The sequence below is a fragment of the Thermobia domestica genome, chromosome 10, assembly GCF_964235325.1.
Source record: "Thermobia domestica chromosome 10, izTheDome1.hap1.1, whole genome shotgun sequence".
Lineage (NCBI taxonomy): Eukaryota > Metazoa > Arthropoda > Insecta > Zygentoma > Lepismatidae > Thermobia > Thermobia domestica.
The window spans coordinates 173517330-173533036 of record NC_137463.1 but is presented as its reverse complement, the minus strand read 5'-3'; the positions used below and the strand labels follow the sequence as shown (position 1 = coordinate 173533036).

The window sequence follows — 15707 nt, the reverse complement described above, 5'->3', positions numbered from 1 at the left end:
GTTCAGAGCTAAATCTGAATATATATATATAGAAAGATTGAAGATATACACGGGTTGTTAAAAAAATATATACACGCATATGAAAGTGACTATGTGACTTCACACCACTTAACAACCTGACCAACCGCGATCAAATTTTCAACATAGATAAGGTTCGGGTCTGGGATGGTTTATATCATTTCACTTTGACGGTACAACATAGGAGGGGAGGTGAAGGAGGAGATATAGAAAAATAAAACTTAGAGACCGATCTCGATCAAATTTGTCACATAGATGAGGTTCGGACCTAGGATAATTTTCATCATTTCACTTTGACGATGCATCTTAGGGGAGGGGAAGAGAAAAGATGTAGAAAAATACATAAAATGAAAGTGACAACATTTGTCACCTAATAACTCTTGAACCACCCGACCGATCTGGATCAAATTTTCAACATAGATGAGGTTTAGGTCTTTAAGTACTTTATCATTTCACTTTGACGATGCATCTTAGGGAGGGAAGGGGAAAGATATTTAAAAATGACAGAAATTCATCGATATTATTATCAAATCTATAGTTTTCGGGGTCGCTGAGATGAACAGTGACATTTCCGATGCTGTTTAAATCCAAATTCAGCCATTTATGTCCAAAATGAAACGTAATCTCCTTGTGCGAAGAATGGATATTCTGGTAGTATATATATATATATATATATATTAAATCTTTTGAAGCATATATTAACTGAGCTTTTCTTTTAAGTATTAAGATGAGTTCCTACCAACACTTGTAAATAACCGAAGAAGAGAGAGAGAGAGAGATGAAAATAATACAATAAGAATGTAAAATAAGAATATGTGTGTGCTAGAAAGCTTCAAGTATTGGGAATTTTTAAAGTAATAAATAAATAACTCTGTAACATATTGCAAAACCTTTATTTGTTTCTGTTATTCCACACATAACAAGTATCCATTATGGATTTAATGATAAACGTTGTATAAAATACAATCCGCAGTTCATTCTTTTTTCAGTGAGCTCTAGTGACAATAAATAAAAAATATAAATAGTATATACATATATACAGAGAAGAAACAAGTCGTAGTAGAGCAAATTGAAAAAAGAATTGCAGGGATTCTTTTTCTACATATCCAGTCTTTATCTGTTCCTTTTAGTTTTTCATAAACAACATATATTATGAAGACACTACGTATATACTGATGTATACAAAATATTAGCTTGATAATCTATTTTCTTATTAATTTTATAATAGAATTATACTAAAACACAAAAATGAAATAGACTGTGAAAGTTTTTTTTAACAACTACGGCTTTTAACTCTAGAAAGTGTCTTTGTTAATTTAAGCCGCTTTACATCTGGTCACATGGTTTTTAAAAATAATGAACTACAAAATTATATTCATAATTTTACATTAAGAATAATAGTAAAACACAAAGATCTTGATGCAAAATATAAAAGCATTTAATATGATTTCTAAAATTACTTCTAGTTAATACATATAATTAATTATTTTTTTCATTTGAACGTCGAATTTTTTTAAATAACCTTTAATATTTAACCCAATTAACGATATCAATTTGTATATATCACCATATTCTTAAATCCAAATTATAATTCTTCGTTTTATTAGTAAATAATAAACATAGGATTGTAGAGAATCAATTCTTATTCTAAAGATAACGACGGAACCAATACTTAACGTTGTATCATAATATAAATGAATTAAGAGATTGACATTTCGTTTTCAATAATTAAAAAATAAAATAAAAAACATTAAGTACAAAAGCCACTGATAATTTGAGCATTGAGTTCTATGTGAAACCACTATTCTTTAATTTTATTTGTTTATTGATTTTCCTTAGTTTTTGTTTCAATATACCTACCAACCGCAAACAGCCATACATGACTCATTCTTATATACGATTATGGTTTATTGTGTGCATTAAGCAATGGTTCTGTTATCTTTCCTAAGCTATTATATTATTCTTCGTTATAAAATGATTTACACAACAAATAATACCGGTAAGCTTTGTAAATATGTAAAAAAGTGCATAATACTACAAACTAAATTTGCCTAATTATGGTATGCAAATTATATGCATATCTATCTTATCTATTTGTTTTATTATCTTGATTGAATTTCTATAGAATATTCTTACAATACTCTGTAAAATTTAAATTAAAGCATAGACAAGAAACTAAGACGGTTGCCGTATAATTTGCACACTCTACTTAGAAAACTTTAGTTTTTAAACAGTGTAGATTTCTGCTTCTTTCTAAAATTGTTAATGTTTCATTTCTTTTTAAACCAATTCTTTTATTATTCTTTCCAATATATAAAAAATTAAGAGAACAGTATACATTTTTAACGTATTAAGTTTTTCTTCTCTCTGATCAAGTTGATTTGCACTTTTCACGGTATATATTCCTTTGTCTATTATGTTTTCCATTGCAGAAAAACTATTAGTAGATTGAAGATTCTAAATCACGTTCATGACTTAATCTGTAGCTACACCGAATGTATGTTCATGTAATTATTTTATCTTTGATTGTAGTATATAATATGTTATTCAATTTTAATAACAGGAATAAGTTGTTGAAACTTTTGTCTGACCTACTAATGATACAACGTCAACTTTGTTATTTCTTCAAATCTTGCAGGAAATACCTACTTAATTACTAAGAAAACACAGATACATATTAAACGTACAGTTTTACTAGTTTCTAGTACTTGTGGAAAAAAAGAAAAAGGAAGTATAAAGTTTTCTTACAATAGTAGATATTGTGGCACTAACAGGGACAATATGTACAATCAGAAATGGCTTTGGTATTACCTTGTTATTATTCTATAAAAAACAGAAATAGCGAGATCCAGAAGTATGAGGAAGAAACCTTGGCACAAGAATATTTCTCATTATCATGTCATGGAATTTTTTTGTTGTAAATATATGTCTTTTTATTTCTTTCCTTATATCGAGAGAATACTCATTGGTAATTATTCTCTTGAAAAGAACATTTTTTCTTTTTACTTTAATACTTTATCAGTGATCATACTTAATTGACGCTTTCCAATAGTTGATCGCCATTCTTTTACATATTTATTTACCTAATAATACACAGTGACTTAGAATATTTGTTGTTGCAACAAATAATATTCAGTTAAAATGTCAGTTTACATTGGACTTAAAACTTTCACTAACATTATTCTCCAGAGCTTATTGATTAACCTTGTTCTGATTTACTTCTAGATATTCAATTGTACAAACATAGGAAGATATTGTTATTAAAATATAAACTAACTTTCGAGATAAAGCTATCAAAGTATTCACTGGCCTTCATAATCTTATCATAATTTATATGTTTTTGAGAAAAGAAATTGCAAGTCTCAAAGAATGTGCTGTTTGAGACTGTGTTTAACTATAACTTAAAGAACAAGTTTTGAGGTAAAAAGAAATAAGCATTTAAAAAAAAAAGACTATTCACCATTCAGAAATGTGCCAGAAAGCCAATTCCAAATGACTCAAGACTTTCACGTCATATTGCTCTACGAGGAACATCTTTAAAACACCGAGAGTTTCAACTTATAGGATTTTGTAAACAGTATTTATTAAATATGAAATGGCCACAGTATTTCAAAATAAATACTTTCAAAAAGCACTGGAGAAATTAGTGAATATCTTTAAGCCAGATGGACTTCTCTTAGAAGCTTAATTATATGAGAGCATTGTTTGATGAAGTTATAACAAGTTCTGGGAAGTAACTTAACCACAACGCGGTAGTAATGTTTCTTCATTGAACGAATTTAAGTGCAATACAAAGAATGTACCTGAGTAAAATTAATTTGCAAACACTTGTATTTAAAAACACGCCTAAACTGCTTGTTATTCGAAATGCAACATCTATTAATATTTAGTTTCAACATTTGTGTTGAATCTTTTAGAGCTTCACTGCCAATCGTTACTTTAAATGTCAAGAAATAATTATTTTGACTTTTTGTGCCTAATTTACAAAGGTATGAAAATCAAGTAATCATCTGGGTCTATGCAATTTGTTAGTTGAGTAAAATATTTGATATTGCAGAGAAGTTACTTCCCCTGAAATGTTGCTCTTTCTACATATGTTTTTAATTTTACTTAAAAAGATATTATTATGCTACGTCAAAACACAAATGATAATAAAATATGTTTTAATAATATAATGAAATTTCAGAAGTTAATCATATTTTGACATTTATCTTTTTTATATATGTCGATTGAACATTCTAGCCATTTCGGGAGTTATGTTTGTATTAAGTACAAAGTCTCTTCAATTATATCATAAAACACCAATTCAAGTTCTTCTCTCTTTGTTCAATATTGAATATGTATCCAGAATGGTAAGTGTACCATTTTCACAAATGGCATGTGTTTTGATAAAATACGTAGACATATTTATTCATTAACAAACATTCTGGTAATAATTTTATAGTATTTTCTTTCAGATTTACCGCCAAAACTAGTATGTTGACTCTCCTTACTTTAATTGAATTAAAATATTCCTAATTTTGATAATTTAAATTCCCTAAACTAAGAATGATGATTATCCCTGTTTCTGTTTTGACTCGACACATATAAGAGTTTTGGCCATTGCTTTTACTGCTGCAAACACTTCTTTGCCTGTAGGAATTATTTGCGATGCTGGAAGTAGAAATCCGTATGTTCCAGTATCTCGTAATTCGACTGTATATGAATATTTGATTCCCGCAACACCTTTAGCCCAATCGTCGGATCCACCTGAGAAAAGAAAGCAAATTTTAATTAATACAAAGCAACAATAAATAATCTATCATTTAAACATAACTGGCAAAAAAAACAAAAAAAAAAAAAATTATATTTCAATTTTTTTTCGCACAGATATTACGCACAATATTGCTTTCATATGCATGTCATTCAACAGAGAGAGACATTAGTTTATTTATTTCTTCATTACAATGGTTTGGTGTTGAATTACTGTAATTACAGATATCCACATGCTAATCGAATTCTTTTCGTACCCTTCCAAGGATATCCTCTGATATGCTGGCTACTTCTGGAATTTTTCTCTTTTGTCTCCTATATTACCGTGATGAGAAATGTGCATTCACATATCCTGTATATACTCTTAAAAGAATAATCATAAGCATCAAATCACGTGAATTTAATCATAAACATATGTCCCATTTTCCATCACTTTCAATTCAATGCTGAGGTAGCTCCGTGATCGAAGATGACAAACATTCTAATGGAAATGAGATGAAGCTTCGTCCTGCTAGAAAATAAAAACGTCTAGTGGCATCTGCTTCATTAACCATAGCTATAGTATACCTGAGTAACTTAAAAAGTATGGAGCTTAACAATAGTTTTTACTACTACAGTCAACCATTAGTGTCACAAACCGGTTTGATTTATTGTCAGTGTGCTTATACAGGGTGCGGCACGTAAAACCGGCCCGTAAAGTGAACACATAAAATGAAATGTAATGTATTGAATATGATTAACTACAACACATAAATGAAATGTAATGTATTGAATATGACTACTCACCTTCACAGCAGCCTTCACAACAGGTGCTGAAAGTGTCCTCCGCCCACTTCAACACACATGTGAGCACGATTGAGGAGATTCATATATACCCTTGTCAGTTCTTGTGTTGTAATGCTATTGGTGACATCCTGGATCCTGGTCTTGAATTCTTCAATTGTGTGTGGATTTGTTTCGTATACTCTTCCCTTTAACAGTCCCCATAAGTAAAAGTCACACGTGGACAAGTCTGGTGACCGAGGAGGCCACAAGCCTTTGCTGATTGTCCTCTCTGATGTAAACATCTCATGCACAAGGGACAATGATGCAGCTGATGTGTGGCATGTTGCACCGTCCTGCTGAAAGTAACATAACTGACGCTCCTCTTCGGTCAAGTGTGTATAAAACTCCTCCAGGATTCCCATATACACGTCACTGTTCACTGTCGTCTCAAAGAATATGGGCCCAATAACGCGTGTGGCGGAAATGGAACACCAAACACCAATCTTCTCATCATGCAAGGGTACCTGGTGGATTGCGTGTGGATTTTCTGTCGACCAATACCGGTTGTTTTGGGAATTTACGTACCCAGACAGGTGGAACCACGCCTCGTCACTCATGATGAGCATTAGTAGATCCAAGAAACCACTGGCAACATTGCTCAACAGCCATGAACAGAAATGCACCCTCTTCTGCAGGTCAGGCTCCTTCAGTTCTTGCACAACACTTATCCGGTACGGTTTTAATTTCAGTCCCCTTAAAACACGTCTGCAACTTCTCTCACTCGCATGAACCTGTTGACTCAATCTCCTGGTTGGCTTTCGAGGACTTCTTGTCATTATCTCCTCCACCTGCATCTTTAATTCCGGTGTGCAGACAGATGGTCGTCTGTTCCTGGGAGCATTTTGAACCGATCCTGTACGCCGCCATTTTTCAATCAATTCCTGAATGGTGCTTTTTGCTGGCACAGAACGTCCTGGAAATTTCTCCCGAAACAAATTCTTTGTTTTCACAAAAGATCCAGTGAGAATGAACCCTTCAACAATGGCAACACGCTCGGGTATCGAATACGGCATTATCACACACTGACATTCACCCGGCTTAACACAACGAGGTCTTTTTCTCAACTGGTTTCGACAAGTTTCACTGGCTGCGGCTGCACGTGACTGCTGCAGGTCACGTAAGTCGACCCGACCTCGACACGTCATCTTTATTTAAGTGTTGCCAAAAACACAATATACCAGAATATTACGACGGGCCGGTTTTACGTGCCGCACCCTGTAGTAGAGCTCTGAACTTCATATGTGTCTGTCACACCCAATTCGACCGTTCTCGTTACTGTCTTGTGCTAGTGTTAACTAGCTTGTTTGAAGTTACTTTTTTTTATTGCTATTATCTTTTCGATATTGTGAGTACATTTTCGATATTTGCCTACTCTTCTTGCTTTGAGAAACTTTCTAGGTATTTTTCTCAAAGTATAACAAATATTTTTCTTCAAATATCGGAAAATGTAACGTCACATGAAGTACTAGTCCTTTGCGTACGACGCAGCAGGTTTAGGAATTACATCTCTAATAAGCCCGCGAAGTGTGGAATTAAGATGTATGTACATTTTGGCCTGTGCTAACACACTATGTGAAGTATTGGGATATATACTAATGCTCAATCAGAGAGACTGTTTCAGGTGACTCATAGAACGTGTAAAAAATCCGGAGAGAAATGTGACTATAGATAATTGGTTCAATAGTGTTGGACAATGATGACGAAATTGGCTTAGAAAGTGCTGAAATCTAGCATAATAACATATCACAACAAATCCAAAGGTAGTGTAAATGTTACTTTGTGAGATGAATGTACAGTCGCACGGTGAACAAATCTTCAACGCAAACCTCAGCTTCTTACAGCAAGACTTTATGAGATCGAAGTTGACAGAGCAGAAGACAAGAGGAAGATCCACAGATGCAAAGGCAGAAAAACTAAATATTTTTGCATAGTTCGTAAGGCATGGCTATGTTCGAGCCATGCAAAAATGTAGTGTGATGAATGCAATGAAAAGTAAGAAGGTATATCTATTGATATTTCGTACTTTTCAACATTTGTGATGTCTTAACTAGTGCTATATAAAACGCCTAACTGTTCTTTGCCAAATTATAAATTTATAAAACTTTTAGGCAATAATTCTTGTTGCATATATATTTTTAAGCCGATCTTTACCATTACTTAGCTGAGATGTTTTAACGTCGCTCAGATGTCACTCGTATCGCTTCAACCGACCTCCGTCCAAGAAGGAGTGACTCGACCTTGCAGTGTTCGGAAATTTGCAGATAATTCCCCTTTCTAGTATAATTCTACAGAGTGCAGGCATCGTTTTTTCTCAATAGAGGCAAGACTGATGCTGCGGGATCAAGCGGAACGAGACACATAAAGAATGAACACCATCTCAGGTGAGGAAGATGGGGGATAAGTTTTAAAGTTGAGGAAACTCGGGAGGCGAGACTGGTTAGACAATGCTATCTACATATAAATATTTATATGTAGTAAGTCCTGGGTGCCTGTCTCTACTTAGTAACTTTTGAACAATTTTTACTATTTATTATGATTTACAGTAATATCTATCTACATATACAGCACATCTTCTCTATTAGTAAGATTGACCCCATATGGAGATGAAATTATCGGAGATTATCATTGCAGATTTACGCGAAATCGATCAGCTATCGATTAGATATTTACCATTCGACAAATACTCGAAAAAAAAATGGAAATACAATACCCCGGTACATCAATAATTTATTGATTTTAGAAAGACCTATTACTCGGTTTGGAGGGAAACATTGTACGATATTCTTACGGAATTTGGAATACCGAAAAAGCTAGTTAAATTACTTAAGTAAGTTTAAATTAGTCTCAAAGTAAAGTCTAAGTAAGAAAATTTCTGTCCACGATTTTTCACATCGAGAATGGCCTGAAACAAGGAGATACGTTGTCGTCATTATTATTTAACTTCGTTATGGAGTACGCTATAAGGAAAATCAAAGATAGCAACCAGTGAATACCAGACCTGAATGGTATTCACTAGGTTATGGCGTGCTTTGATGATGTAAATCTAATAGGGTAATATAGGAGAACGATAGAAAGAAATATAGAGGTATTTTTAAACACTTGCAGGGACATGGGTGTAGAAGTAAATGCAGAGAAAACTAAATGCATGGAAGTTCGCTGGGATCGTAATACTGCAAATTATGGATGCGTTAAAATATCAAATAATACTTTCGAAAAGTGAATACTTTCAAATATCTAAGATCAATATTAACAGACCAAAAGCATATCCACGAAGAAATTAAATGTCCACTGAAAGCAGGAAATTTGTGTTATTATTCAGTTCAAAATCTTTTGTCGTCACGAATTATGTAGAGGAATGTGAGCATTAAAATATATGAAACGATAATTATGCCTGTTATTCTGTATGGTTGCAAAACATGGTCGCTTACTCTGAGTGAAGAACACAGACTGAAAGTATTTGAGGATAAAATTCTGAGATTACTATTCGGAACCAAGAGGAGCGAAAATGGGGAATAGCGGAAACTATATAACGAGGAACTGCATAATTTAATTCGTTTACCATACATTTTTAGGGTCATCAAGTCTAGAAGGCTCAGGTGGGCAGGTCAAGTAGCCAGAATGGAAGAAAGTAAAAGTTTTAACTTGAAATCCAATCAGAAAACGAAGAAAGTGGGAGGAAACGGGAGAACCCGAGAAAACCCACGAGCACGATGGTGGACAAACACCGTGCTCGTGGGTTTTCTCGGGGTTCTCCCATTTTCTTCCACTTTCTTCATTCCACCATTTCACTCATCTCTCATCATCACCGTCTGCTTTAGCCTAACCGGCATAGCCGTGGGACGTAAAACTAAAGATTTTATTTCATTTTTTCCAATCAGAAAACGGGGGGCGCGGTGGCTCAGTGGTAGAGCGTTCACCTCTGGTGCTTGAGGTCCCGGGTTCGATCCCAGCCTCCGCCAAGTGAACTTTGTGGTGGACAAACACCGTGCTCGTGGGTTTTCTCGGGGTACTCCCGTTTCCTCCCACTTTCTTCATTCCACCATTTCACTCATCTCTCATAATCACCGTCTCCTTTAGCCTAACCGGCATAACCGTGGGACGTAAAACTCAAAGATTTCATTTTCCAATCAGAAAACGACCATTAAGAATAGCTAGGCGTAGATGCGAGGACAATATTAAGAGGATCTTGCAGAAATAAGAATACAAAGTGAAAACTGAATCCAGTTGGCTAAGGATAGAAGTCAATAGAGAGCTTTCGTGAACGCGGCATTGAACCACTGGGTTCCGTAGACCATTAGTTTATCAGCGTATGTGGACCATATTGATCTGTCTGTTAACCGTATAATACAATACACAAATGCATATCTCAACTTAGTACATAGACATAATGATAAAAAAAATAAATCAAAAAAGATATATATGCATTACAGATAGAATAAATCTATGAAGATGATATACAGTATTTTATATGGCACCAAACATTATGAATATTAAACATGATTCAAATTCCATTACAGTAAATATGATACTCACAGAAACAAGAACGAAGTGTGCGACAGCATTCACGCCAAACAAAAAAATTCGTAGGAATAGTAATGGAGTCGTAGAATCAAAAGTAATGGAAGCATTTGGGCCCCTTACAAAAATGATTTGTCAAGGATTCTCTACGAGCAGCTTGGTTAGAGTTTTAAAGTGTTTAACAACTTTTATTCAGAGAGTAGAAGTAAAATATTCTACTGGAATGATGACCATAAATTGACGAATCAGAATTTTAAGTTCCTATAGTAATGTTGCACAATCAGTCCATATATCAACGTTTACGAAGGCTTAAGTATACTGTATTTTTTCCAGTGTTGTATTCTGTTTAGCAATGAAAGTTATCCCACGAAGCCCTGTACACATGTTTTGTATGTGCGTGGTTTCAGGTTTGATTTGCAATGAGTATACACATAAATCCAAAAATGTAATCTAAAGCATTTTACATTTTTTAAAGTCTTAACCTTCTATTAGTGTGTTTTCTTTTTTGGCATAATTATAATTTCCCCCCTCAAAACACTAAACCCTAAAGTTTTAGTAATATCTCCTCTACCATCTCCATAATCACATGTTATGCAATCGTCTATGATTTACTGACAGACTCTTACAGCGGGCTAAAGGGTGTGCAATGTATTTTGGTTGTACTCTGAAAATTGTTGTGCCTATTGGCTAAACTTATAATATTCTCACCAATTATTTTATAGTAATAACTACAATAAATATTGCATCTTCTGTAACTTGTAATATAACATTACGCTCAACGTAACTTACAATACAACAATATTACATAACATTACAAGTAAAAATATATATTTTGAAAACGCGATTATCTTTTGTTTATTTTCGCTTTAAGTTTGGTTTTTAATTGGAAATATTTATTTACACACTTAAAACGTATTTACAGAATATAAATCTAACGATTTTGACAAATTGGTGATATTTATGAATACAAATAGTTTTAGTATGTTGGACATTTATTTATAATGTTAAATATGTATCTTTAAATATGTTGAGATTTGATTTATGTGACATCTTTTACACAATGCCTACAGTAATAACTAAAATATTTATGCATGCTGCTTAACAAGGCATTAATAAAACGCGCACACAAAAATAAATGTGCAAGTATGTAGTTGAAATTATTGTCTAAGAAAATAAGTAAAATAGTAAGAAAGAGAAAAGATTAGGTAAGCTAGCTTCTATTATCACATTATGAGGATGTTACTGAAAATAGAGCCGAACCCAGAATCAAAGATTGTTTCATGTTTCCTAAGACATTTGTCAAATTAGATGATTCTATTTTATTGGCTAACTCCAATAACATGTTGAAATTTTTATCCTCATATTTATTCAATCGGAAATTTACATTAATATTTAATCGTACAACATTTTTCTATTACATTTCTATTTTTCTATTGTGGGCATCATCTGGTGTCCCACAACGATCTAATCTAAGTCCTTTATTATTTTCAGTTTCCATTAATGATTTACCATCCTCTGTCAAATACTCTCAACCATTACTTTACACTGATGATCTGAAAATTCACAGAGATTAATTTTATTATTGATTTTAACAAACTACAACTTGATATTGATTCTTGTTATCACTGGAGTAAAATTCAATATTAATATTATTAATAAATGACCGTTGGTACTTTTATTTGAAAAAAGAAAATGTTTGATAAATATGATTATAATACCAATGAAACTCAGTTGACCAGAAACGATTTTGTTGATGATCTGCGTATTACAGGTGAAACTAAATTAACATTTCATCATTTGGGAAACTTAATTTCGGAATCACATAAACGTCTTCGTTTCGTTATAAAAACAATGAAACCTATGATTGACATTTCTGCAACAAAAATATTATATTACACATTTTTACGTAGTAAATGATAATGATTGTGAAATCTGGAGCCTTTATTTTCGAAGATATTGATGACATAGAACGTGTTCAGTATAAATTTCTTTGTTATTTATATTTTAAAATGTAAAATGGATTGGCTAAATTAATAGATATCTTATTCTGATGTGTTGCTGAAATTTTCTATTTCCACCCTAGTTACCCGTAGATTGTTTGCTCAAAATATTTTATTGTATAAAATTATTAATTACTTTGTTGTTGAGATCACATATACTATTTTCCATAAGCAGATCAAATATCATTCAACATCAACATTTTCCAGTAATTAGATTATGTAATCTTTACAATCAGTAAATTGTTAAGGGGATATAGATATGTAATAAAGCAACGTAAGGGGATAGGGAATATTTTTCTATACCTTATGCTCAACATGTTTCTGTAATTCGCAACTACTACAAATAATAGTGTTTATTGTATGATTATGTGTTTCAGTTTTAACGATATTTATTTTTGTATCTCTATCATTATCTCTTCGATTTTTCATGTAATCATATATCAATTCTATTGTTTTTATATTGTACTTTTTATTTTTGTATTCTTAGTATTAGTTCCTCATAATGTAATTAATGTACTTTTTATATACTCTCTTATGTACGTTTTTATTTGCTACTTGATACATGGAGCATCAAACTCTATCAAAGGCATTGAAAAAAATAATGCTAATTGAATTGGTGATACTCAGAAGTTCATACATTATTATTTTTTAACTTGTCATGATTTATTATTTCTTACCCATGATTTAAAATAAAATAAAATAAAATAAAATAAAATTTAAAAACTCATCAGAGAAGTTTGAGCCTAGTTGAAAAATTACATTTATTATTAAAACGGAACAGCAAATGTTTCTGTATGTTGGTTCAGAAATCGAAAGAAGAAAAAAAAAAAAAAAAAAAATGAAAGAAAGAAAGAAAAGTCGCGTCGGTTTAAAAGAACTTTCATAATCACATAACACTGCTGAATGGACTTTTACCATTAATGTGTTAATTTTCAGTAACATTCTGTAATTATCAGATAATTTGATAATATAAAGTAATGCTATGTATTTTAATTTATTTTCTATTAGTTTTTCATATATATAAACATGAGCTTTCAGTGTCATGTCATGTTTCATTTTTTTTCCGTTTATGTAATGTTTCATTTCTTTACCAACATTTAGTATATTTATAATAAAATTATTTATATAGGCCTAATTGGGCAGATATAGTGTTTTGTAGGAATATTAAATATAAAAATATTTTTACTTTTAACAATATTATTGCATGATTATTTACAATAATATATTAATTTCTAAAATTGAAGTCACTTGCATATAAAAATAGTGCCAAGAAATTATAATTATTCACAAGTTTATTTATTATGATAACAAGAAGTATCAGGTTTATTACTTTATACCATTGTTGAATGTTACGTGATATGGATATTTTAATGGTTTAATTTCCCTTACTAGGAAAGTACGTAAATAACTAATTATAAGTTGTATTAAATGTAATTTTAGACTAATGATGTGCAATGATTGTTAGTAGATGTAATAATTGATTATACTTCATAAATTGAGGTAAATTTGATACTGCTTGAAAATTCATTCTTTTTAAATTATTTCGTAGGTGGGCTCTTTTGAATCCACATCAAATTAAGGAAAATACATGTAATAAAGTAACAAATTATTGTTTCTGCTGTGGCTATACACCTTACAAATATTATTAGTATCTCATTGTCTTTATAAAGAAATGCCCTTACTGTAATTGCTATTAATATTGATAATGGATCGTGAAAATATGGAACCAATCTAAAGCACAGCATAAAAAATACAGAGAATTATGCTACTGGAATTGTCTTTTGCTCAAAGTGGCCGATATAATTTCCTTCCTTCCACTGTACTGACTATAATTAGCACAAAGTCATCACATGTACTTTGATGCATTTGTAATAGAGAAAGCTCTCAAATGGCATAACTGCCAGCGTTGTACGGTGTATAAGTTTGGAAATAAATTCCACAAATTTCCACATAACAATAATTCCACTTAACGTAAACAAGGAATTCCATAACACCTTTCAACTTGTATGTTATATGAAGTGGAATATCATTTGTAATATCATTTAAAAGCTTCCTTAAAAATACAACGAAGTACGATTCATATAGTTGTAAAAGTTACATCTAGTACAATGGTAAGAAAAGCAATTTATATTTACTATTTGAAGAAAAATGTTAAAATGATAGGTAATATTAGCTTTCTTTACTAACATTTAAACTTGCAAAAAAGGAAATTCACTCAGTTTACGGTAATTCCCAAATATTTCACTTTCAACGCTTTAGTACTTATATTATAAAAAGGTAAATGTAATCACAAATGGAATGGGGCATGAATTATTTTCATACGGTAGTTATAGCTGCAGTCACATCTGATTGAATTTATTCTCTAATTTTACATAATGCGAATAGAATTTCGAGCGTGACCGGTGATCTTAATTAAAATATGTGCACCTAAAAATATATCTTCAAAGTCAGTTATTGTATTCACGAAATACTGATTGAGGGTAAAAACAAAAAATAATTTTCAAATAAATGAATATAATATGCAATTGCATAACGAATGTATCATAGAATTTTAAGAACGAAATCTTATTGTAGCAAAGTTAGTATGAAAAATCGTATTTTTTACAAGACATTGCAAGGACTACACTTTCCCCAGAATAAATCACTACAGTACAGCATTATTATTATTATTATTATTATTATTATTATTATTATTATTATTATTATTATTATTATTATTATTATTATTTTAGCAACCGAATTCATCCAACCTCCTTCCTACAATTTCCCACAATCAACGTTTCCTTACAACATCAAGGTTATATAAGACAGAATCTATACTACACCTTAAAATGGATTCAGAACTACTAGTCAGGGTCTGACTCACAGTTAAAAACTCACATCGGCAATCCAACCGGGGATTAGTACACAAAAAATACGCATTTTAGCACTGTAACCATGAAAAAAGTTTTAAAAAAGAACAGTAGTTTTCCTTTAATATTTAAAATGTTTATTCTTTCATCGTTCCCGTCTTCCTTGGCAAAGTGTCAATGACAATGTTTACAACAAAGTTTTTCTTTGTGTTTTGTGATAGCATTTTAAGTAACATTTGGCTAATAGTTTAATTTCCATGTCTGCTTCAGAACTTTCTAAAATGGTGTAAATAGTATCATACAATACTAAAGGATGTACACTAACATAAGTACTTTCGCTAAATATTTCATCAGAAGGAGAGAATGCAGTAAGAGAAAAATAATTAGAAATTAAGGTAATTGCAAATGTTCGGATATCATCAATAGATGGAAGCACGCACCTCCTGTTTTTCTGATGTATTTTATAGTGAGCGAAAACATTCATACTCATCATCAAAGATATTCTGCCATTACTGGCAGGTCACTTGCTACAACTGAGAATCTTCCATGCTTCACGGTCTTCCGCTAACCTCTTCATCTTCACGCATGATTTCTCTGGTTTCATATCGGCCATTAATTGCAGTATACTTCGCCCCCTCTCTCTCTTCCCTGCCACCGTTCCCTCTAGCACATCCCTCATGATATAGTTCCTTCTTAGCCAATGTCCCAACCAATTTCTCTTCCTCTTATTAATCATATCTAA

The 15707-nt window shown here is 31.9% G+C and overlaps 1 protein-coding gene across 1 annotated transcript in view; it reads right to left on the bottom strand.

Moving 5' to 3' along the window:
• Positions 1-901: 901 nt before the first annotated feature.
• LOC145662845 (carboxypeptidase B-like) overlaps positions 902-15707 on the bottom strand; it is a 448585-nt gene continuing 433779 nt past the window's right edge. The window contains exon 5 of the mRNA XM_081728763.1: positions 902-4767. Within this exon, the coding sequence (XP_081584889.1) occupies positions 4574-4767 (194 nt within the window). The 3' untranslated portion in view covers positions 902-4573. The remainder of the gene's footprint in view (positions 4768-15707) is intronic.